The 22373-nt window shown below is 41.1% G+C and overlaps 2 protein-coding genes and 2 non-coding genes across 4 annotated transcripts; all 4 read left to right on the top strand.

The window, feature by feature from the left end:
• The first annotated feature begins 4210 nt into the window (after positions 1–4210).
• Positions 4211–9229, top strand: LOC120052347 (60S ribosomal protein L27a-like). Its single transcript, XM_038999202.1, has 4 exons — positions 4211–4337; positions 4427–4502; positions 5904–6078; positions 9061–9229. Exons 1-4 carry the CDS (start codon positions 4226–4228, stop codon positions 9187–9189), a joined length of 492 nt encoding a protein of 163 aa, XP_038855130.1. The 5' UTR covers positions 4211–4225; the 3' UTR covers positions 9190–9229.
• On the top strand, positions 4642–4772 carry LOC120053077. The gene has a single exon (XR_005477442.1). It is a non-coding gene; the product is annotated as a small nucleolar RNA SNORA3/SNORA45 family (small nucleolar RNA).
• On the top strand, positions 6287–6418 carry LOC120053078. The gene has a single exon (XR_005477443.1). It is a non-coding gene; the product is annotated as a small nucleolar RNA SNORA3/SNORA45 family (small nucleolar RNA).
• Positions 9230–9344: 115 nt separating the features above from the next.
• LOC120052348 (A-kinase-interacting protein 1-like) lies at positions 9345–12907 on the top strand. The gene is made up of 5 exons (XM_038999203.1): positions 9345–10031; positions 10317–10471; positions 12008–12094; positions 12175–12285; positions 12468–12907. The coding sequence occupies exons 2-5, from the start codon at positions 10334–10336 to the stop codon at positions 12609–12611; spliced, it is 480 nt and encodes a 159-aa protein (XP_038855131.1). The 5' UTR covers positions 9345–10031; positions 10317–10333; the 3' UTR covers positions 12612–12907.
• Positions 12908–22373: the final 9466 nt, after the last annotated feature.

Here is a 22373-nt window from a genome sequence, read left to right as displayed (position 1 = left end):
GCAACAATAAACTTTTCTAAGCAACGAATATGGGTGTGTGACTACAGAAGAACTGTGTTTCTGACCTAATGAGAAGAGTGGTAGTGCTTTTCCTTTTCTCCGGGACAGTGGAAGACGGGATGAGATAGATTGATGTTGATGGATGAAGAGAGGAAAGAAGCAAAGAGATGACGGGAGAGTATCACGGTGGTCCTCCCTGATTGGAGGAACGTTTGACGCAAAAATTGTCCCTACACGCGTCCTCTCCCCCCTGGCATCTCATTAGTACCTGGATTGTATTCATTAGGGCACACCTTTGAAAAACATTTCGCAACAGAAAACAAAAACAAGTGTTCCTAATTGGTTCAGGCAGTAGCTCACTATTTTTCTTGCATTTTGTGCCTAATGAACACAACCCTGGTTTTGTACATGTGAGTTTGCAGTGCACTGCAAAGTGTTCCATATTAATCCACCTACACGTCAGAGAGTGGTAGGGGTGTAGATTGAAAAGCATGTCACAAGCTTGGTTGTAATGTGTTAAAATGTGAAAAGCTGGACAATCAAATCTTCAAGCTGCTGTCACCATTATTGATGATGAAGCATACACATGCAATCTATACTGACGCTCTTTAAAGCTTGTGGGTGGGTACCTACATGTTAACTTGGACACAAACAGCAGTATCTGGTCTTAGACTTGGTCTTGCTGTCTCTGTGCTGGAAGTTTAATCAACTGGAACTCCTGCTGTTCCTCTGTGTGGCCTGTGCTTGACGTCGTCTGACTCGAAGGACCTTGTGCACCGTCATGTGCTTCAGCTGGCCAAATCGACCCAACCCCAACCCAGCTCTGTCTGCTGCCTTGAGTACCATCCCATGTCCATCTGCCCCTGGCTGCCTGGTAGCCTCTGGACCAGGGGTTGGTGAGGAGACCACAGCAAATGTTCTGGTGTGATCTGTAGAAGGCCTGGAGAAGAGCCACTACATGGCCATCTTAGAGTGAAGTCTGGTCCACAGGGTCCGGGGATGATTCTAGACCTGTTCCTGTGGGTTCTGCTGAGAGTTTGCATCTGGGTGTGACTGATCTGACTGATTCTGGATCTGTGATGTGTCCTCATATCAGGAAAAGCAACCCTGTTGAGGATAGAGCAGGGAACCATAGCTCTGATTCAAGAGGGCAGTGGAAGCCAAAGAGGAGATTGCCTGAGGCTTTGGGAGACACTGCTACAAAAGAGACACTGCTACACTCCTCAAAAACCTGCCGGTTTTCTCCCTCAGTGACCAGATAACCTCAACGTAGACAAATCAAATGAGCTTTTAACCCAAAATGGCCTGTCGTGATGAAAATACATTACTTTTGGATATACAGTGTACAGAATATTAAGAACATGGGGCATGGACTCTACAAGGTGTTGAAAGCGTTCCACAGGGATGCTGTGACATTCCATGTCTCAAGACTTAAAAATCCTTCATTAACCTGTCTCCTCCCCTTCATTCCACTGATTGAAGTGGATTTAACAAGTGACATCAGTAAGGGATCATAGCTTTCACCTGGATTCACCTGGTCAGTCTGTCATGGAAAGAGCAGATGTTCTTAATGTTTTGTACACTCAGTGAATCAACTTTTTACAAGACAAATTAAATACCCAACCGGTAACTTATAATAAAAAGTCTTATTGACAAAAAAATAAAAATAATAATACTTCATTATTTGATATGGGAAGATTTTCATACCTAGAGTGGCTATCTGCCTTGTTCAAAGGCTAGCGTCCCAGTATAACTGAATTTTGACTGAGGCGGTAGTAGTAAGGACTAAGGATTCCAGGAGGTCTTGTACCTGGTGACAAATCTTACAAACAAGGTTTGACTTATAGAATCCTGGAGGTCTTGTACATGGTGACAAATCTGACAAACAAGGGTTTGAGTTATGGAATCTCTTTTAATATTCTGTCCAGACTTTATGTGGGTAATAGAAGCACAATACAAAAAGCACATCTTGTCACCCGATCATTCCTGAGCTAATAAAAAAGCCTGGAGTTATTTGCATGACATTAACGGTAACATTTAATCAAACATTCTTATCGTAATAACCAACAGACGTCCATTTGAAAAGAACTGTTCTTTCCAAATGGATAGCTTTGCACCAGTGTGTAGTTCCATTATGCTTCCGGCCACACAAAAGAACAGTACAAAATGTATTCTGATTACACACAGGCCCACTAAACAGCAGTGATGGTCCCACATTTATACGTGTTGTGTCGACAAACAATGTTTGTACAACACCGAAGGAATCACGTGACATCCCACTGGGCACAGACGTCAATTCAACGTCTATTCCACGATGGTTCAGTGTAATTTCTTTGAAACAACATTGATTTAACCAGTGGGATGGCCTTCTGTTTCTACAACAAATGGCTATAAGGGGCCATTTCAAACATACTCCAAGAACATCTGCCGATTAAGTCAAACAAGAAAAGGTCCAAGAGCATTGTTCAAGTGAACAAATATGGTGAAGTGCTCACCAGCTCACTGCTGAACTGTGGTTGGTAGATGAAGGTGATGTTCTGTACATGTTCTGTACATGATCCAGTTGGTGGAAAAGGGCTATCTCCTGTTGCAGTTGCTCATCGAGGTGTTGCCTGTGATTGCTGCAAAGATTCGGTGATGGACAGAGCAATAACCCAAACAGGTCTTGTATTCAGACAACAATAAAAACAAGCTACAAATCACTCGAGTCCTGCAGAGATCAAGTGAGTAGAGAGAATAGAGACCAACAGAGGTCGAGTGAGTAGAGAGAATAGAGACCAACAGAGGTCAAGTGAGTAGAGAGAATAGAGACCAGCAGAGGTCAAGTGAGTAGAGAGAATAGAGACCAACAGAGGTCAAGTGAGTAGAGAGAATAGAGACCAGCAGAGGTCAAGTGAGTAGAGAGAATAGAGACCAGCAGAGGTCAAGTGAGTAGAGAGAATAGAGACCAGCAGAGGTCAAGTGAGTAGAGAGAATAGAGACCAGCAGAGGTCAAGTGAGTAGAGAGAATAGAGACCAGCAGAGGTCAAGTGAGCAGAGAGAATAGAGACGTCAATTCCAAGTTGGTTCAACGTAATTTAATTGAAATTATGTGGAAGCAATGTTGATTCAACCAGTGTGTGCCCAGTGTGAAGCAGCTATCTTGCAGAATTCCCAGAAAGTTGTAGGAAGGTTGTATGCAAAATAACCATAGGACAACTACGCTCTCGCCAAGCGCTAAGAAACATGGTTCTCAGAACGTTATGTGCTAGCTGGGATGTAAATTGTCCAATAAAAATTACTGATAACTGGTATCTGAGAAAATTTTGTTATAGCCTAATAAATAAATAGGCCTACTGCAGCTTCGTGTGATCATGATTTGGTTGGGGATCAAACTGCGATATCATTCAGTCTAATTCAGGAATGAATAGCATTGTTTCAATTCATATTCATAAACTTCTCAATTTATCAGCTTGTATTCGCACATATTTTTTTTCTTCTGTCCGTCCCATAACCCTCACCTAACCATTTAAAAAAAAACTTCAACGGGGTAGGGACGTCCCGAGAATTCCGTATAGCACGGACCGTCCGTCTGATGTCGCTGTAGGTTCTTTGACAGTTGTGTCGCGTTGCAAATCTCGTACAAAACCGTGAGATTTCCAATTCGCGTTCCTCTTAATTTATCCTCCAAGATGGTAGGTACTTACATGTATACCCCTGCTGTAGAAATGGGCTTAAATCTATGTCCATCCTGAGTTTTGCGAGTAGAAAAAAACACATTTGTAAAGTTGTATTATATGTGACAGACAATGTCCCACTCCCATGTCACTATTACTGATTATGTGGTGAAGAAACGTAAATCGGCGAAAACTCACCGATGTTGGATACATACCGTTCAAACCTAACTAGTTAACCACGTTTACTGGCGAGATTACGATGGCGTAAATTACATACATTACGTCACGGAACTTTGTAAAATGTGTTATATGCGTCTTGTAATACTTACAATCTTGGCCATTGTGACCAGAGATCTGTTGTGCTAGCTTAGCTTTTTAGCTAACTAGTCATTTAGCTGGTAACGTTACCTGGCAGGGGTAAGGTAGGGGGAGAGCAAAGATGAGGCTCGAGCGCATTATGCCTAGGTGTATATTTTTCTATTTGATTATTGACCAGGTTGTGAAGTCTTCTGTTTGGTGGTTGACATGACATGCTTGGCTAAAAAAGGTCGCCTACTGGTGGGCCAATCATGACTGTGTTGCTACCTAGTTTGCTAACCTCAAATGATGTATTGCAGCCCACCAAGAAGACCAAGACCAGGAAGCTCCGAGGGCACGTAAGCCACGGACATGGTCGTATCGGTGAGTTGAGCATAGTCAACATTGGTGATACTTGTGTGTTTATAATGTAAGTTATTACAAGATGTGACAACTGTCGTTTCTCTTCCTAGGCAAGCACAGGAAGCATCCTGGAGGTCGTGGTAATGCTGGTGGCATGCATCACCACAGAATTAACTTTGACAAATAGTGAGTAGAGAGAGCACTTTTACCTTGTCTGGTTCAGTGTGACACTATTCAGCATATCTTACAGTAAGCCTACACTGCATTGTTTGGTGGCTTCAGTAGTAAGAAAACATTATCAATGTTGTTTAGGAGTGAGTGATTGTCAGAGACTCAGAGTCTCATCTTGACAAACACCATTGTCTTGGTGTGCTAGAGTTCTCTCAGAGCGAAGACTGTTCCTATTCACCGACTGGCCTTCTCATAGGCCAGTCACCCACATGGGCAGTTACAAGTGTCATACATTGTTGCCAACACATCTATATGTCCAATACATAGTAGTTTGCTCACATTACTGAAGGTTGTGGGATGAAATCATCCCTCATCACTTTCATTTTGTGCTTCTGGTAAAGTTACTATTAAATGCTTTACCTATAAGGAAATAGTCAGGTACTTATAGCTGATGGATTTGCTGGCCTACCGCTTCAGATCTCTTCTGTTGATTACATTATCATCATGGCAAACTGTTATAAAGTAGCAATATGCAACTTTTTGGGCAATCTGACCCAAATTCGGATACAAATGTGGGTTATAGATCTATCATTTGACTTGAAAGCAAGTCTAAAAAGTGGTTGATTTTTTTCTATGTGCACTATTTCTATGCTTCCCTTAAAGTTTAGTTTTTTTGGTGTCTGTCTTTTGGTTTTGTACAACAATTTCAATCAGATGAAAGAAACAATTTTTGATTATGGGAAATATATTTCACAGCAGTTTAGATGGTACAATGATTCTCAACACTAAACGGTCTTATTTTGTCACATTAACTGAAATTAGGTGCACTGTTTGTTTCATTAACCAGGAAATGGCAGAGTGATTTGTGTTTAGTGCAACTTTAAGGGTGGATTTGGTGTGAGTACAGCTATTAGCATACCGTGAATACCAAAGTGTGTGTGTATATACACACACAAACAAAGGATAGAAATTCAAATGATACAGGAGCTTCTCATCTAAACCATATTGCAGTGTTGCACACTTAACTAATGCAATTTTTCTCAAATGTGTGGATATTTTAAGCCATTCATTTTCAATTTGGCTAACAGTGAAAAATGCTGTTTACTGGTACTACGGTAATTCTTGCAGGGACATGTGGTGTGGGAGAGCTGTTGTCTTTACACTATAACACTCAAAGGGGGAGGGGGGGGGTGTGTAGATGTCTCCCATACTACTGCCAAAAGAGATCTCTTAGGTTTGAATCTAGATCTGTCTCATTAAACTACACAAGTATCTCTCCTGGACCTAGTTTGCCGTCAATGTATTGTAGAGGTCCTAAGACTGAACTGTTTACTTTCAGCTTCATCACCAGTAACAATTGGTGTAACACAATGTGTTTGATATATCACCTTTCTGGTCTCCTCTGTGCCTCCACAGCCACCCGGGCTACTTTGGTAAGGTGGGTATGAGACACTACCATCTCAAAAGGAACACGGTGCACTGCCCCACTGTCAACCTCGACAAGCTGTGGACGCTGGTGAGCGAGCAGACCAGGCTCAACTACGCCAAGAAGCCTGAGGGCCCCGCTCCCATCATTGATGCTGTGCGCGCTGTAAGTATCTTCCCAACAGGACAGTATGTCTGGTCCCAGATGGAAGTTGCTGATTCATACAGTTAATGGAAAACAGTTGTTGTAATGGCTTTTTCTACAGGCCTTTTCTTCAGTTCTGTTCTAACACATCTGATTAAGGTAATCATAGGCCTGGTTAGTGGCTGACTGCTATGGTGGGGTTCAGTATGCCACACAGTGAGTGATGTAGCCAGAGACTCAAGAGTCTCATCTTGACAAACACCATTGTCTTGGTGTGCTAGAGTTCTCTCAGAGTGAAGACTGTTCCTATTCACCGACTGGTCCTCTCATAGGTCAATCGGCCACATGGACCGTTACAAGTGTCATACATTGTTACAAACAAATCAATTGACCATATATAAAGTGAACTGAAAACTAAAATGAGTTTTTCTTGCTGGACATGTTCAAGTAGTCTTCAGGAGGGTTAGCCACCCCTGATAAGGATGTTGGTTTTTCCACAAGTAGGACAAATTATTTTCCATAACAGTCAGCACTCATGCAACAGTAAATGGCTTTATGAGCCCCAGCACAGGTTTTACTGACCTAACCTCAGTCATCGGCTGAAACTAGCCTAGACTGTTCTAGACCCAGGTTTGTGCGGGAGCTCTTGGCCTTTACCCTCTATCGGACAGAATATTTATCTTTAAATGTAGGCATGTTGGGAGCTTGCTTGCGTACTAGCTGGTTGTTCAAAATGAACTGCTATAAAAAGTCCATAATAAGATCCCTAAACAGATGACAGCCCCCTGCTGTTGTTGAGAAACATATTGGCTTCCTGACCGCTTGCTCAAGGGTGTCAATATATATATATTTTTTAATCTAGTTTGTTGTAGCCATGCTGGCTTTGATGGCATGGAATCTTTGACTGACATTGGTGTGAAAGGAGCTGTGTTCAGTGTTTCCCCTATATTCATTTAGCAGTGGCTGCCCACCGCTGCTATATTGTTGCCACTGCTGCAAATAATGTAATTTTTTACAAATATATATATTTCTGGCTAACATATGGAATTGTTTTAAGATGGCCAAATGATCCTTGGTATGACCATTTGATTTTGAATTTTAGGACTGCTGTAAGTATAATTTTTTTAATGAGACGTTGAATTTGGCCTTGCTGCTATTAGCCCATAGAAATGCATTGAATAACGTATTCATGCATAGCGAAACAGATAGTTAAAAAATATATATTGTAAAGAAGTTTGTTTTGAAGTGTCTGTCCTATATCTAAGAAATATTAAAATGTTGTATTTTTACCCATATATAACCCCGACACTAAAGCAATGTTCCCTCAAAAAAAATCTGCCGCTGATCAAATTTCAGGTCTGCTGAAGTTGTGAAAATTCAGCAATTTCCGCTGTGCGTTTACTGTGAATACTGAGGCTGTACCTGTTAAGTTATTTTTAACAGTGGTCAAGTAAGGTATTGTGGCTATTTGATCATAATGATCATAATGAGAAATTATACTGTGGTGTTTGATGCAAGAAACCACTTTACAAAATAAAATTAATCATTATTCCCATACCATTATTACAGAGAATCAGACAAGTTATGCTACCCGCTGCCTATTAGCTACATATCTTATTCAAGCCTGTCTCAAAATACAACTCTGCCCCTTTAAGTAGGAAAAAAAGCTATTTTACCTGACTCACTTTTCAAAGATTGCTTCCTACAAGCACTCCCCCATTGCTGACTAAGAATTATCTATAACTGGGCTAATAACTCACTAACTAGCAAAGGATATGAACAAACGTGCACATGTTGCTACATGCAGCTCTTGCTTTGATCTCAACAAGCGCATCTACTCACAACCTCTCATGCTGTAAACACAGTCCAGTTCAAAGTGAGTGGCACAGATCCATATATGGCAATGGTCTATTTGCAAATAGGCCTACTGCAGCTCTGATTGGTTATGGAGCGCCAGTCTGTAGAGTACGGGCCTGAGTTATCAATGCAATAGAATCCTACTCTGATGCATTCTGCCTACAACAAAAGCTACCCTTGCCACCACATAGTTAGTTTCATTTCGGTATGTTGCATTGAATGGCTAATATTGTGTTGATTTGATCACAATTCCCACAGTGAAGGGAAATGTTGATAGTGTTAAATAACGGGGTAAACTCTAGAAAGTTGAGTGAAGTTCAATCTTGTGCTTCTCTGCGCAGGCTGAAATTTCTTGTGCTGGAAGTCCTGGGGGAGCTGGGCAGACGCGCAGCTTAGAGGGAACATTGCACTAAAGTACTTCTATAAATGTAACTGGTACCGGGCTAACATCAAATGAGGCTTGTGGGCGTCCTAGAGCAAAACAAACGATATGTTTGTGAAAGTCTCACCTTTCGATGGTGGGGTCCTGTTACTGTGTAGCCCAAACTGTTTGGATGCTACAGACAGAAGTTAGCAGATCAGCAGTACCGACTTCCGACGAGTCCCGTGACTCTTGTGGGGGTCGTAGAGCAAAATGGAGAACGCCATAGTTTTCGTGAGTCATCTTTCCAGAGTGGTCACATTAGTTTATAGGGCAAACTGTTCAGACGCTATAGACGTTTTTGTGAGAAGACCGATTGTCGGGATGTTTCCTGGTCTGACAAACGGCCCTGTATCTCTTCCACCGCAGAAGGCCGACATAGGCGGATGGATTGAGATACAGTCCATGCAAACAGACAGATTTCGATGGGTATTAACGACCCGCTACCCTTACCACTACAGCTGGAGAAAAAGATCCTAGTGGAAACACCATTACTGCAGTAGCTGCTGTGCTGTTTTATCAAGGGGATAGAGATTGTGGTAGTGGTAATTTGAACCATGTATGTCTTCAAGATCTGCTGCCTGTCATTTTGGGGTCACTCGTTTTGCAGATTAAACTTGAGTAACTACATGGCAATGGCATGTAGGACAGACTTTGTGGGAAGGTAGGCCCCAAAAAAAGTGTGTAGATGTGTTGGTTAATGTTGGTTCTGTCGCTCCCCACAGGGCTACTTCAAAGTGCTGGGCAAAGGCAAGCTGCCCAAGCAGCCTGTGATCGTCAAGGCAAAGTTCTTCAGCCGACGGGCAGAGGAGAAGATCAAAGCAGTGGGAGGAGCCTGTGTGCTGATGGCATAAGCTCCTGTCAGTGTTTTTCGAATAAACTGTATAAATGGGATCGACTTGTCTTGTGGTCTGTCGAAGATGTAAATGTTGCCTGAAGCTTAGCTCACACATTGTTGGGTAAAATATGTCAAAGGAACAGAATGGATTGATTTGCTGCATTGAACAATGCCTTTGTCACACTTGTCAACAACCTTGGTCCTTGTAGTTACAGGGTGTGGAGACTAGTTCCAACCAGCATGTACACATCTGATTTGGCTAATAAAGGTGTGTTTGAGACATTGCAATTGGCCTGGACAGAATCGCTGATCTACAAGTTACCTTGAATCCACCAAATAACTGTCAGGATAATAGGATGCATGAGGTGTCAGTGTTTGGCTAGGTCAACCTGTACAAATAGTTTTGCAGGACCTGGTTTGTGACCACGGGTGAGTCAAATACAGTTTGCGGGTCATGACTGAAGTTATTTTAATAACCTGGATTTTCTGTTATAATGAAGTAGGCGTACATTTGTAGTTTTTGTATTTGATGTCTCTGTTACATTACCAAAACAACCTAAAAGAGTCACTAATGGAAAAACTATTTTTAATCGAGACATGATTACATCCGGCAGTGTAAGTAACCATTTCACAGCACATTGATTCTGGCCATGAGCAATGCCCATTTTTGAATAACATATTTGAATTAATTAAATATTTTGACACAACGCCAGAATAAAGGATTAATTTGGTGAGAGACGGAGCGGGATCTAGTCAATCCAGATTATAAAGGCGGCGCCCTACACCGGAAATGTGACGACAATCTTTAAAGCAAATTTAGTGCGCGCAAAAGTAATTTAAACGGGCGTAAGTTTTCTGGTAAGTAGCTTTCTGTGAATACATTGTTTCTCGTCCACACAAATTAGTATGATTGGATGGGAATTCGTGTTCAACATATTCTCGAATTTAGGGATCTACTCGAGTGCTCACTGCCTGTTTTGCATTGCTGCTCGTGCTCTGTCAAATCTGCGTGCACAAAGCAATGGAGATTGTGACGTCAGCGTTATGTTTACGTTATTCTACAATAATTTTCTTGTCATAAGAGGGTTGTTTGCCGGTGAATGGGTACAGCAGAGATTTGACCCGCGGTGTTGTTTCCTATAGCGAGGCACGCCTGGCAGATGGAGTTATCCCTGCTCCGCTCCGCCAGACTCGGCCTAGAAGTACTGGAGAGAGCCTCGAGACGGAGTGTAGACTGGTCTAGTTCGAATCCGTATCCCAGTACAACACCAAAGGATGACAACGCCGTGAGTGAGGAGGTAGGCTTATGTGTAATTGAGTACATTTACATGCACACTATTAATTCGATATTACATTTATTATGGCCGAGTATGGCGTTAGTCATGTAAACACCATACTATGTTTATCTTAATCGGCGTAAGGTCATAATCGAAGTAAGCATACGCAGATTGCACAGAAAACCAGGTATTTTAATCTTTCGAAATATTAGGACATCTCAACACTTTAGTCGGCGTTCCAGTCGTGAATATTTGATATGCGCATGTGCTAACACCCTCACCGCAAACTTCCCCTTCTGTGCGAGTGGAGTGAGTTCACTGAAAGTATGCATTTTAAAAATGGTTGTCACATGCGAACTTTATTTGTCCGAACTCGGAATCAGATAGTCTTAGTAAAAATAACATGGTCACTGTGGTAGAACGTTTGTTTTGTTGGCGATTTTGTGCATTTATAAAAAGTCCCATCAGTAGCCAGATTTCAGATGTACCATGTATTGTATACAGATTTATTAGGGACATAGTTATTCATGCAAAGTATGCATGTAAACGTTTTAAACGAACTATTATATTAATTTGACTATCCACAACAATTGTATTATTGCGCGCATGGAACCGTGCAGTCTTTATGTCAGCTATCTTGTTTTCTCTGGTTTCTTTGTACTATGTGAAGCACTGGGGCATTTTGGGAATTTATCTAATTTGTCTCATGCAATTGCTACAATAATTTTTTGACTAATAAATTAAGGATATGTACCCCTTTGATTCTTGAAGAATATAATTTAAAGTTGCACTATGCAGAAATTGATCCGACCATTCCTGGTTGCTAAAACTAATTGTTTGCCTAATTTCAGTTTGTCACAAAATAAGCTGATATAGTGTAGAGAATCATTGTCTCGTCTAAACCGCTGTGAAATATATTTTCCACAACTAAAAATATTGTGTTTGAAGCTGGTGTACAAAACATTTAAGAACGGGAAGCATAGAAATAGCGCACATAGAACAGATCTACTGCTTCTTAGACTTGCTTTCAAGTAAAATGTTAGATCTATAACTCACATTTCTATTATGAATTTGGCCGGGTTGCCCAAAAAGTTACATATTCCCACTTTATATGAGCTTAGTTCAACTGTCGTACCCTATCAGAACCCAAAATATATATTTATTTATTTAACTAGGCAAGTCAGTTAACAAATTCTTATTTACAATGAAGGCTTATGAACAGTGGGTTAACTGCCTTGTTGAGGCCTAGGAACAGTGGGTTAACTGCCTTGTTCAGGGGCAGAACGACAGATTTTGACCATGTCAGCTCGGGGATTCGATCTAACAACCTTTTGGTTACTGGCCAAATGCTCTAACCACTAGGCTACCTGCCGCCCCTTATAATATAAGTTTGTTTAACTCCAATGTTTACAACAAAGTAAATCTAAAACACTATATAGACTCAACATGGTTAAACTATACATTTGGTAGCATCGGTGGTGAGTCCTTGCATCTATAGCTCTTTGTTATTGTTTCTACTGCTGATTGCCACTTTGATGTCCAACTGTCCATATTCAGGTTCAGGGAGACTCAGCCCACACAAGCCTGGATGATGCTTTTGAGACCATAGCTGAATTCATGGCACAGACAACATATCAATGCAAGGTATGTGCTCCAAACCAATTCTACTGCCCTTACTTTGTGCATGCTTTTGTCAGTGCTAGATAAATATGTTTGTATTACAGAACTTTTACATGTCGGAGACAGAGCCTATGGAAAATGAGAGAACCCATGTGTGTAGATACCATTCTCAATCTCACCAACACCCAGGGACCTCACTGCAGACCAGGAAACATGTGAGGCAAAGTTACAGCCTTTCAGTGCAACAAGCTGTCATAAAGCCATATTGTACATTTAGAATTGTAGGGCAGAGCCCATATATTCAAATGGGAAAGTCAACAAAAACATGCCATTTGAAATGGCATTTCTTGTCATACTCCTGTGGTTGAGATACTAAGCTATGCCTGTGTTTCTACAGGCACAGTCATCACCTGAGGATTTCCATATTGAGGTGTCTCCAGGTACCTATAAAATTACTGCAGGAACGCAGGACTCACAGCAACAGACCCGGGTAGTACGCATTAATGCAGGAGAGAGCATGAACCTCACATTTCACCTCTAACCTCTCACCCCTGACCAATCCCCATGACCTTTCTGCTAACAATAACAAAACTGCCCAACCTGAATGTTTACGTACATATTTTCACGTCATACTATCGTTTTCTGTTGAAATGTCGCGTTAGAGTGATAGTGTTATTAATTTGCTGCTAAATGAGAAGCCATATTTTGATGATTGAATCATGATTTTATTTTTATATTCAATTTTGTATGTAAAATGTCTATCCAAACACATCATGTAAAGATTTTTTTTTTTTTTTGTCATATCAGTATAATAAAGTATATATTTTATATCAATGATCATTTAGTTTATGGCACAGTTTTTCTTGTCAACTCAACAACTCTCAATCGAATGTTTAATACATATACTCCACAAGATTCATATCTGATAGACAAAACCTTAATATATATAAACAGTTGTGACCGTGAGGTCTGGAGTCTGTCAGGCAAAACACACCCCTGATGGTCACGCTTCTCCTCTCACAACCAGGAAGTGGGTGAAACGCTGAGCTGTGATTGGGTGAGCCACTGATCTTAATGTCAGGGTAGATCGTTTTCGTGGACTGGAATTTTTGGGTACTTTCCCTGACAAATCAACAGATGTAATCATATTTATGGTTGAACCATGCATGTTGTACTTAGTTTTGGTTTGTATAATCATCAGTTTTACATTACTGCATTTTCAGCATACAGCTCAAATCAAATTGTATTTTTCACATGCTTCATAAACAACCAGTGTAGACAAACAGTAAAATACTTACTTATGGGTCCTTTTCCAACAATGCAGAGTAAAATAAAAAGTGACAAGGAATAAATACACAGTGAATAACAATGAGTCAAAAATAACATGGTGTATATCGGGTGTGGTGGTTTTTGTGATGTATAAATAAAAGTCCAAGTGGGAAAAATGTAAAAAATAACATGGATATATGCAGGGAGTACCAGTACCGAGTTGATGTGCAGGGGTACGAGGTAGCTATTTACATATAGGTAGGAGTAAAGTGACTAGGCAACATTATAGATGTGCCCAGTATCAGGTTGTGCATAGTGAATCAGTCAGCAGTTTTAGCTGAGGGTACTCAATATCTGGCTGTCTGTGCTGGGGCTCTGGAAGGCTTCTCTAGTACTTCCAGGCGGGTCGGCCCTGTTCTGTCACCAGCTTGTCCAGGGGACAGAGCTCTGTGCTGGCCAACAGGTTGACAGCGCCTGCCTCATCCTCCAACAGGGATGAAGAAGAGGTGGATGTATCAGGTTCAACCTCTTTCGTGTCTTTGAGCTCTACAACTGGAGGTCCACCTTCCTCTCTAGCCCCTCCCTCTCTGGCCCCTCCCTCTCAGACTACACAGGTGAGTAGGCGGAACCCTCAGTGGCCATGGCAGCATGATTGGACAATGGCATGGTCCTCCTGCTGATGGACAGCACTGTGGTGTGGACGCAGAGCGAATTGTCATGGCAGCGGAGGAATTCGCTGGAGCTCCCTGATGATCCGCTCATGCTGAGATGCAGGGATCCACACAGCTAGAGTCACTATGCACCTGCATCAGCCTCCCATTCCACAGCAGCACCTGGAGCCCCTTCCCACTGTCTGCTGCAGGGGCAGAGACAGAACTCAGCTTAGTGTGCAACATATAGTGAAACACACTGGTCTTGTTTACAGTTCCTACTTTCCTCCATCGTACCTTTATGTGAGCCCATCAGCAGTAACTTTGAGCATTACTGAAATAAAAAGGGTGAAAGTTCTCAGTATGGCTGTGATGATAGCAGTATCGCAATATTTTTCCCATAGCAATTTTTTTTAACACGAAGCAGACCTAACTATTCGGTCCTTTAAAAACCTGCTGTATGTAAAATATTGTGTGCTATAGCTTGGAAAATAAATGTGACTGGATAACAACATAATGATGTTTGTTCCCAACATTAGGGCTGTTTTCCTAAAGAAGTTAATTCCGCTTTGTGTTTTGTTTCCGTTCCATTATACTAACCGGTATTGCGATAATGGTATTGTCCCAGCTCTATTTCTCAGATCCTGAGTCATTACCCTCACAGACAATATAATAGTCTAGCTGCTGACAAGAACACATCTCCATAGATACAACCTCACCTTCCATACCTGTCAGTGAATCATCTCCAGACCCATAGATACAACCTCACCTTCCATACCTGTCAGTGAATCATCTCCAGACCCATAGATACAACCTCGCCTTCCATACCTGTCAGTGAATCATCTCCAGACCCATAGATACAACCTCGCCTTCCATACCTGTCAGTGAATCATCTCCAGACCCATAGATACAACCTCGCCTTCCATACCTGTCAGTGAATCATCTCCAGACCCATAGATACAACCTCGCCTTCCATACCTGTCAGTGAATCATCTCCAGACCCATAGATACAACCTCGCCTTCCATACCTGTCATTGAATCATCTCCAGACCCATAGATACAACCTCGCCTTCCATACCTGTCAGTGAATCATCTCTAGACCCATAGATACAACCTCACCTTCCATACATGTCAGTGAATCATCTCTAGACCCATAGATACAACCTCACCTGCCATACCGGTCAGTGAATCTCGTGTCTCCATTCCGGAGACCACTCTCCCCAGACCATATCTCCTCAGGTCAGGTTCCCATGGGGAAAACACTACATCCCCAGGGACCAGACAGTGTGCGTGGGCCTGAGTGTGATTCAGGATGTCTGGTGAGCAGACTAGCTGTGTCTGCTTCTGGAACATCCTCATACTGTGACCATCTCCCCCTTCAGGTCTTCCTGTTAAACTCAACCACGTACACCTTCTTCGACCCTAAACCTGGGGTTGAAGAGAAAATCAATCAGATCTAGGACCAGGCTAAAAGCAATGCGATGATAGTTACATAACACAGAGGTTACAACCTTGTTGCTTAGGCATAAGTTAAATGTGGCATTTATGTTGTATCTCCTCTGTGAAAAGGAATCCCTGAGAGATTTGACTGGCCTGTGTTTGTTATTGTGGATTGTGCTATTAAAGTAAGAGATGGGCTTTAGAGAATTGCTTCATGTTAGTAGCCCACTTGGTCCTCTACTGTCTCTGCTTGGGCACTTTCATGATGTCAAATTACCTTTAATTACTTTCACAAAGTCTTCACTCATTTATATTGATATTTCATGAGCATGGTTGTCAACGTTGAGTGATATATCTTTTGTGTTCGATGTGTTAGATATACTGTATCATTCAAGAGTTGTTGCATCCATTTTAGAAAATGAAGACTTAAAAAATGAGAGAAAGTGGTGCCTTTTTGCAACATAGTTATAAGAGACATCAATGTAATTTAAGACAGAATAAATATTTTCTGTAATATACAGTGGGGCAAAAAAGTATTTAGTCAGCCACCAATTGTGCAAGTTCTCCCACTTAAAAAGATGAGGCCTGTAATTTTCATCATAGGTACACTTCAACTATGACAGACAAAATGAGAAAAAAATCCAGAAAATCACATTGTAGGATTTTTAATGAATTTATTTGCAAATTATGGTGGAAAATAAGTATTTGTTGGTAACGGTGTCTTAACGACCGTTCCACAGGTGCATGTTCATTCATTGTTTATGGGTCATTGAACAAGCATGGGAAACAGTGTTTAAACCCTTTACAATGAAGATCTGTGAAGTTATTTGGATTTTTACGAATTATCTTTGAAAGACAGGGTCCTGAAAAAGGGACGTTTCTTTTTTTGCTGAGTTTAGTGTAGCGAATGCCCAGGATTTTGGAATGAGATGTTCGACGAGCAGGTACACGTGAGGTACTGTTTGTGCGTGTGCCTTTTGAATAGATCTCTGCCCTTTATGTATAATTCAGCAGTCACAGTGGAATATCTGGTTCATTACTGCAGTGAACAACAGAGATAGAGGGATCCGCCATTTTGGGCCCAGTGTTTTGGTTTCTAATGATCACAAGGTTGTAAGACTGAACTGTCTTATATTGCTCTGGAAAGTGTCAGTGTCCTAGGGTGGCTGTCCAGTGACTCCAGTCCCATGGAGATGCTATGTAAGAAGGAGAGAGGAAGGGAAGAAGATAAGGGTAGACATTTCTTTCCCCCACTTGTAGTACAGTTCAAGAATCAGACAGGGGTGCACATTTTTGACCTAGTACTACACAGTTGATTAAAATAATCAACAAATCATAAAGTACCTCTTGGGGTCCTGAGGACCTTGTTTGCTGACCCATGTTGACTCCAATGCTTCCCACAGTTGTGTCAAGTTGGCTGGATTTCCTTTGAGTTGTGGACCATTCTTGACACACATGGGAAATTGTTGAGCGTGAAAAACTCAGCAGTGTTGCAGTTCTTGACACAAACCGGTGTGCCCGGCACCTACTACCTTACGCCCCTTAAAGGCACTTAAATATTTCTTTCTTTCCCATTCACCCTCTGAATAGCGCACATACACAATCCATATCTCAACTGTCTCAAGGCTTAGAAATCCTTCTTTAAAAGGATCGGACCATTACATTTTTTTTTGCCTAAAATGACATACCCAAATCTTACTGCCTTTAGCTCAGGACCTGAAGGAAGGATATGCATATTCTTGATACCATTTGTAAGAAAACACTTTGAAGTTTGTGGAAATGTGAAATTAATGTAGGAGAATATAATACATTAGATCTGGTAAAAGTTAATACAAAGAAAAAAAACGTTCTTTTTTTTACCATCTTTGAAATGCAAGAGAAATGCCATAATGTATTATTCCAGCCCAGGCACAATTTAGATTTTGGCAGCAGTTTATGTGTAAAGTTTTAGACGGATCCAATGAACCATTGCATATCTGTCCGAAATGATGTATCAAGACTGCCCAAATGTTCCGAATTGGTTTATTAATACATTTTTAAGTTCATAATTATGCACTCTCCTAAAACAATAGCATGGTATTCTTTCACTGTAATAGCTACTGTAAATTGGACAGTGCAGTTAGATTAACAAGAATTTAAGCTTTCTGCCCATATCAGATATGTCTATGTCCTGGGAAATGTTTTTGTTACTTACAACCTCATGCTTATCACATTAGCCTACGTTAGCACAACCGTCCCGTGGAGGGACCGATCCCGTAGAGGTTTTAAACTGTCTCCTCCCCTTCATCTACACTGATTGAAGTGGATTTAACAAGTGACTTCAATAAGGGATCATATCTTTCAACTGGTCAATTTATGTCATGGAAAGAGCAGGTGTTCATAATGTTTTGTACATAAAGTATGGGTTAGTTATAAAAATCTTTGTGTATAAGGTCCTCCTGTCAGTGTAGATAAAGACCACGTCTCAGCACGACGCCATTGTTAGTAAGTTTCACGCCTCGATTGTTCAGCCTGCCTTGCAACAGGTTGGCTTCCAGCAACCTCCTCTCCATAATGTGGTGCGGCTGCTACAAAAAAAACATTTTTACATTTTAGCAGGCGTTCTTATCCAACTTACAGTAGTGAGTGCATACATTTACATACTTTTTTCTGTACTTGTCCCCCGTGGGAATCGACCAAAGAGTTAGGTCTGCTTCGTGTTTTCATTCTTTTTTTGAATATATATATATTGCGATACTGGTATTGTCACAACCCTAATTACTTTGCAATGCAGCATAATGTGACTTGCAGGCCTTATGTGGCCTGTAAACTATGAGTTTTAGGCCACTGTATTAGGGTAAAACTAGGCCCTCAAAATAAGGCCTTATGAAAAATGTATTCTATTGTCTTCAATAATTTAATTTGAATGACAACATATTCAGTTATGATCTCATGTGGTGAAAATTAAAGAATGCAACAACCAACAAACATGGGTAGTTCTGGCAATTCTAAAATTCACTCGAAAGGCACCCTGGGAAATATGCAAATAAGTCGATTGAATTCCGGTCCTGGAGGGACGAAATGTTTCTGGTTTGGGATTTTTTTTATGGTTCTTCAAATAACCATCCCATTTAATGGTTCTTCAGAGACTCTGAAGGTTCCCCTATGCTATCGCTCTCAAGAACCTTATTAGGTTCCAACTTGCACCTTTATTTTTAAGAGTGTAGATGCAAGTACAACACATGCATTTGTTCTCTTTCACACACAGATCTTCACACTTACTGTAGCCTACGTGTATGCAAATTCAACTGTTACTATACTCAATCAGGAAACAGAGGAACACACAGGAATGGGCAAAAATTACAAAACACTATTACTAATTATTTTTAGGATAAAAAAATACTTTTTAATTTATTTAATTAAAATACATGTATTTTCAAATACAATGCATTCGGAAAGTTATATATTTTTTATTTATATTTATCCGTTATTTTACCAGGTAAGTATTTAGAACCCTTGGCTTTTCCCCCCAAAAATGTACGTTACAGCCTTATTTTAAAATGGATAAAAATAAAAAATAAATCCTCATCAATCTAGATGTAACAGTATAGCTTCCGTCCCTCTCCTCGCCTCTACCTGGGCTCGAACCAGGGACCCTCTGCACACATCAACAACTGCCTCCCACGAAGCATCATTACCCATCGCGCCACAAAAGCTGCGGCCCTTGCGGAGCAAGGGGAACAACTACTTCAAGGTCTCAGAGCGAGTGACGTCACCGATTGAAGCACTATTAAATGCGCACCACCGCTAACTAGCTAGCCATTTCACATCGGTTACATACACACAGTACACCATAATGACAAAGTGAAAACAGGTTTGTAGAAATGTTAGCAAATGTATAAAAAAAACAAAAACAGAAATACCTTATTTACATAAGTATTCAGAACCTTTGCTATGAGACTCGAAATTGAGCTCAGGTGCATATTGTTTACATTCATCATCCTTGAGTTGTTTTCTACAACTTGATTGGTGTCCACCTGTGGTAAATTAAATTGATTGGACATGATTTGGAAAGGCACACACCTGTCTATATAAGGTCCCACGGTTGACAATGCATGTCAGAGCAAAAACCAAGCCATGAGGTCAAAGCAATTGTCCGTAAAGCACCGAGACAGGATTGTGTCGGCACAGATCTGGGGAAAGGTGCCAAAAAATGTATGCAGCATTGAATGTCCCCAAGCACACAGTGGCCTCTATCATTCATAAATAGAAGAAGTTTGGAACCACCAAGACTCTTCCTAGAGCTGTCCGCCCGGCCAAACTGAGCAATCTGAGTAGAAGGGACTTGGTCAGGAGGTGACCAAGAACCCGATGGTCACTCTGGCAAAGCTCCAGAGTTCCTCTGTGGAGATGGGAGAACCTTCCAGAAGGATAACCATCTCTGCAGCACTCCACCAATCAGGCCTTTATGGTAGAGTGGCCAGACGAAAGCCACTCCTCAGTAAAAGTCACATGACAGCCCGCTTGGAGTTTGCCAAAAGGCACCTAAAGGACTCTGACCATGAGAAACAAGATTCTCTGGTCTGATGAAACCAAGATTGAACTCTTTGGCCTGAATGACAAGAGTCACGTCTGGAATAAACCTGGCACCATCTGTATGGTAAAGCATGGTGGTGGCATCATCATGCTATGCAGGGGTTTGCAATTCCAGTCCTCGAGGGCTGGATTGGTGTCAGAGTTTTGCCCCAGCTAACACACCAGACTCTAATAATGACCTAATCATGATCTTCAGTTTAGAATGTAATTTGATTAATCAGCTGTGTTGGCTAGGTATGGAGAAAAAGTGTGATGCCAATCAGGCCCTTGAGGACTGGAGTTGCCCACCCCTGTATGGGGATGTTTTTCAGAGGCAGGGACTGGGAGACTAGTCAGGCTTGAGGGAAAGATATACGGAGCAAAGTATAGAGAGATCATTGATGAAAACCTGCTCCAGAGCGCTAAGGACCTCAGACTGGCGTGAAGGTTCACCTTCCAACAGGACAACGACCCTAAGCACACTGCCAAGACAACGCAGGAGTGGCTTCGGGACAAGTCTCCGAATGTCCTTGAGTGGTCCAGCCAGAGCCCGGACTTGAACCCGATCTAACATCTCTGGAGAGAACTGAAAATAGCTGTGCAGCGACGCTTCCCATCCAACCTGACATAGCTTGAGAGGATTTGCAGAGTGGGTGAAACTCCCTAAATACAGGTGTGCCAAGCTTGTAGCGTCATACCCAAGAAGACTCAAGGCTGTAATCGCTGAAAGGTGCTTCTACAAAGTACTGCGTAAAGGGTCTGAATACTTATGTGATATTTCAGTTTTTCTTTGTCATTATGGGGTATTGTGTGTAGATTGATGAGTGGGAAAAACAATTTAATCAATTTTAGAATAACGCTGTAGCATAACAAAATATGGAAAAAGTCAAGGGGTCTGTAAACTTTTAAAATTCACTGTTTGTTTTGGAATGTTTGTTCAAATAGATGCAGGGTTTTTATTTCAGCTGTTCAGAAATAAGGCAGAGACATAGGCTACATCATCATGGTTCAGAATGATGAGAGCTTTTTAATCATGGAAATTCCCTTAGCGAAACATTTTCAATGTTAAATTGATAAAACATGGAAAATATTCCATTGTCCTGTCAGGTCCACATCTTCACATGCGGGATTAAAACTTGACTTAATTTCTCTCGTGAATGATCTGATTTCTCTCTAAAGAAACCACAGGTTGGGCTCACAAAAAACCTGACCTAAATTGAATTCAAGTAATTGGACCAACGTTGTTCAATTACTTGTTTAATAACCGAAAAAGACGTTGGTTAGCTCAGCGTTAACAAAGATTATGGATATACTGACACTTAGCAGCAGCTATATTAGATAAAACGCATGCACAGAAAATGATCCCGATCATTAGCTTTAAGGAAAAATACAATTTAAAAAATGTGTCTATTTTTCTAATTGATTTACAATATTATATAACATTTTATTGAACTAGGCAAGTCAGTTAAGAACAAATTCTTATTTACAATGATGGCCTAGGAACAGTGGGTTAACTGCTTTGTTCAGGGGCAGAGCGAAAGATTTTGACCTGGTCAGGTCAGGGATTCGATCTAGCAACCTTTCAGTTACTGGCACAACACTAACCACTAGGCTACCTGCCGCATCAAAGAAGTTTCTACAATATTTGTTATAATGTAACTTGTCTATAGTGTAATAAGACCCCCCACAAAAAATTAACTTAATCTGTGATATTTCACACACACACAAAATAAGTAACATTTTATTTTCCTTAGAGGCAGACGAGGCGTGGGCGAAAACTCAGTTTCTGTAGCCACGGCCTAAAAATAGACTATATAAATTACAAATGAGTGTGATCCCTTATATATCCAACTTATACGTTACCTTTTGAAGGGTAATTCTACTTCATTAAGTCAGATATACAATAAGCTTGCATAAAGGTCACGTTATCATGTCTGCATCAATACTCCGCCACCATGAGCTCAGTTCACTGCATTGCCCACATACCCCCATTTTTTTCCCACACAACCTTGTTTTCAACATGGATGCCCGAAATTTCACAGTAAATGTTGTTTACATGGAACATTTACAGACAAATTTGATCTCAGCTGTATGACATAAGACAGAAATGAGAAGGGCTCAGAACGATCTAGTTACATGTTACGTAAAATGCAAAGCGTCAACCGTTTTGTAACGTTAAAAAACAACATTTATAGTCAAACGCCACAAACAATACACATAATGGCGCCTGCTAGGGGCCCATGAACGTGTATAGTGAAAATATGACCTGAAATTGTGAAGGTTTAGCTGGTATGTGGCCAATGGAAAGACCACCATTAAGTTTTAGACAACCAATAGAATGGTGGTAATTCAATTGGGGTTGGTCTTTGTTGCAACGGCTTTTCTTCATA

This window comes from Salvelinus namaycush, chromosome 8, assembly GCF_016432855.1.
Source record: "Salvelinus namaycush isolate Seneca chromosome 8, SaNama_1.0, whole genome shotgun sequence".
Lineage (NCBI taxonomy): Eukaryota > Metazoa > Chordata > Actinopteri > Salmoniformes > Salmonidae > Salvelinus > Salvelinus namaycush.
The sequence above is the reverse complement of the archived record's forward strand: the minus strand, read 5'-3'. Positions and strand labels throughout refer to the sequence as shown.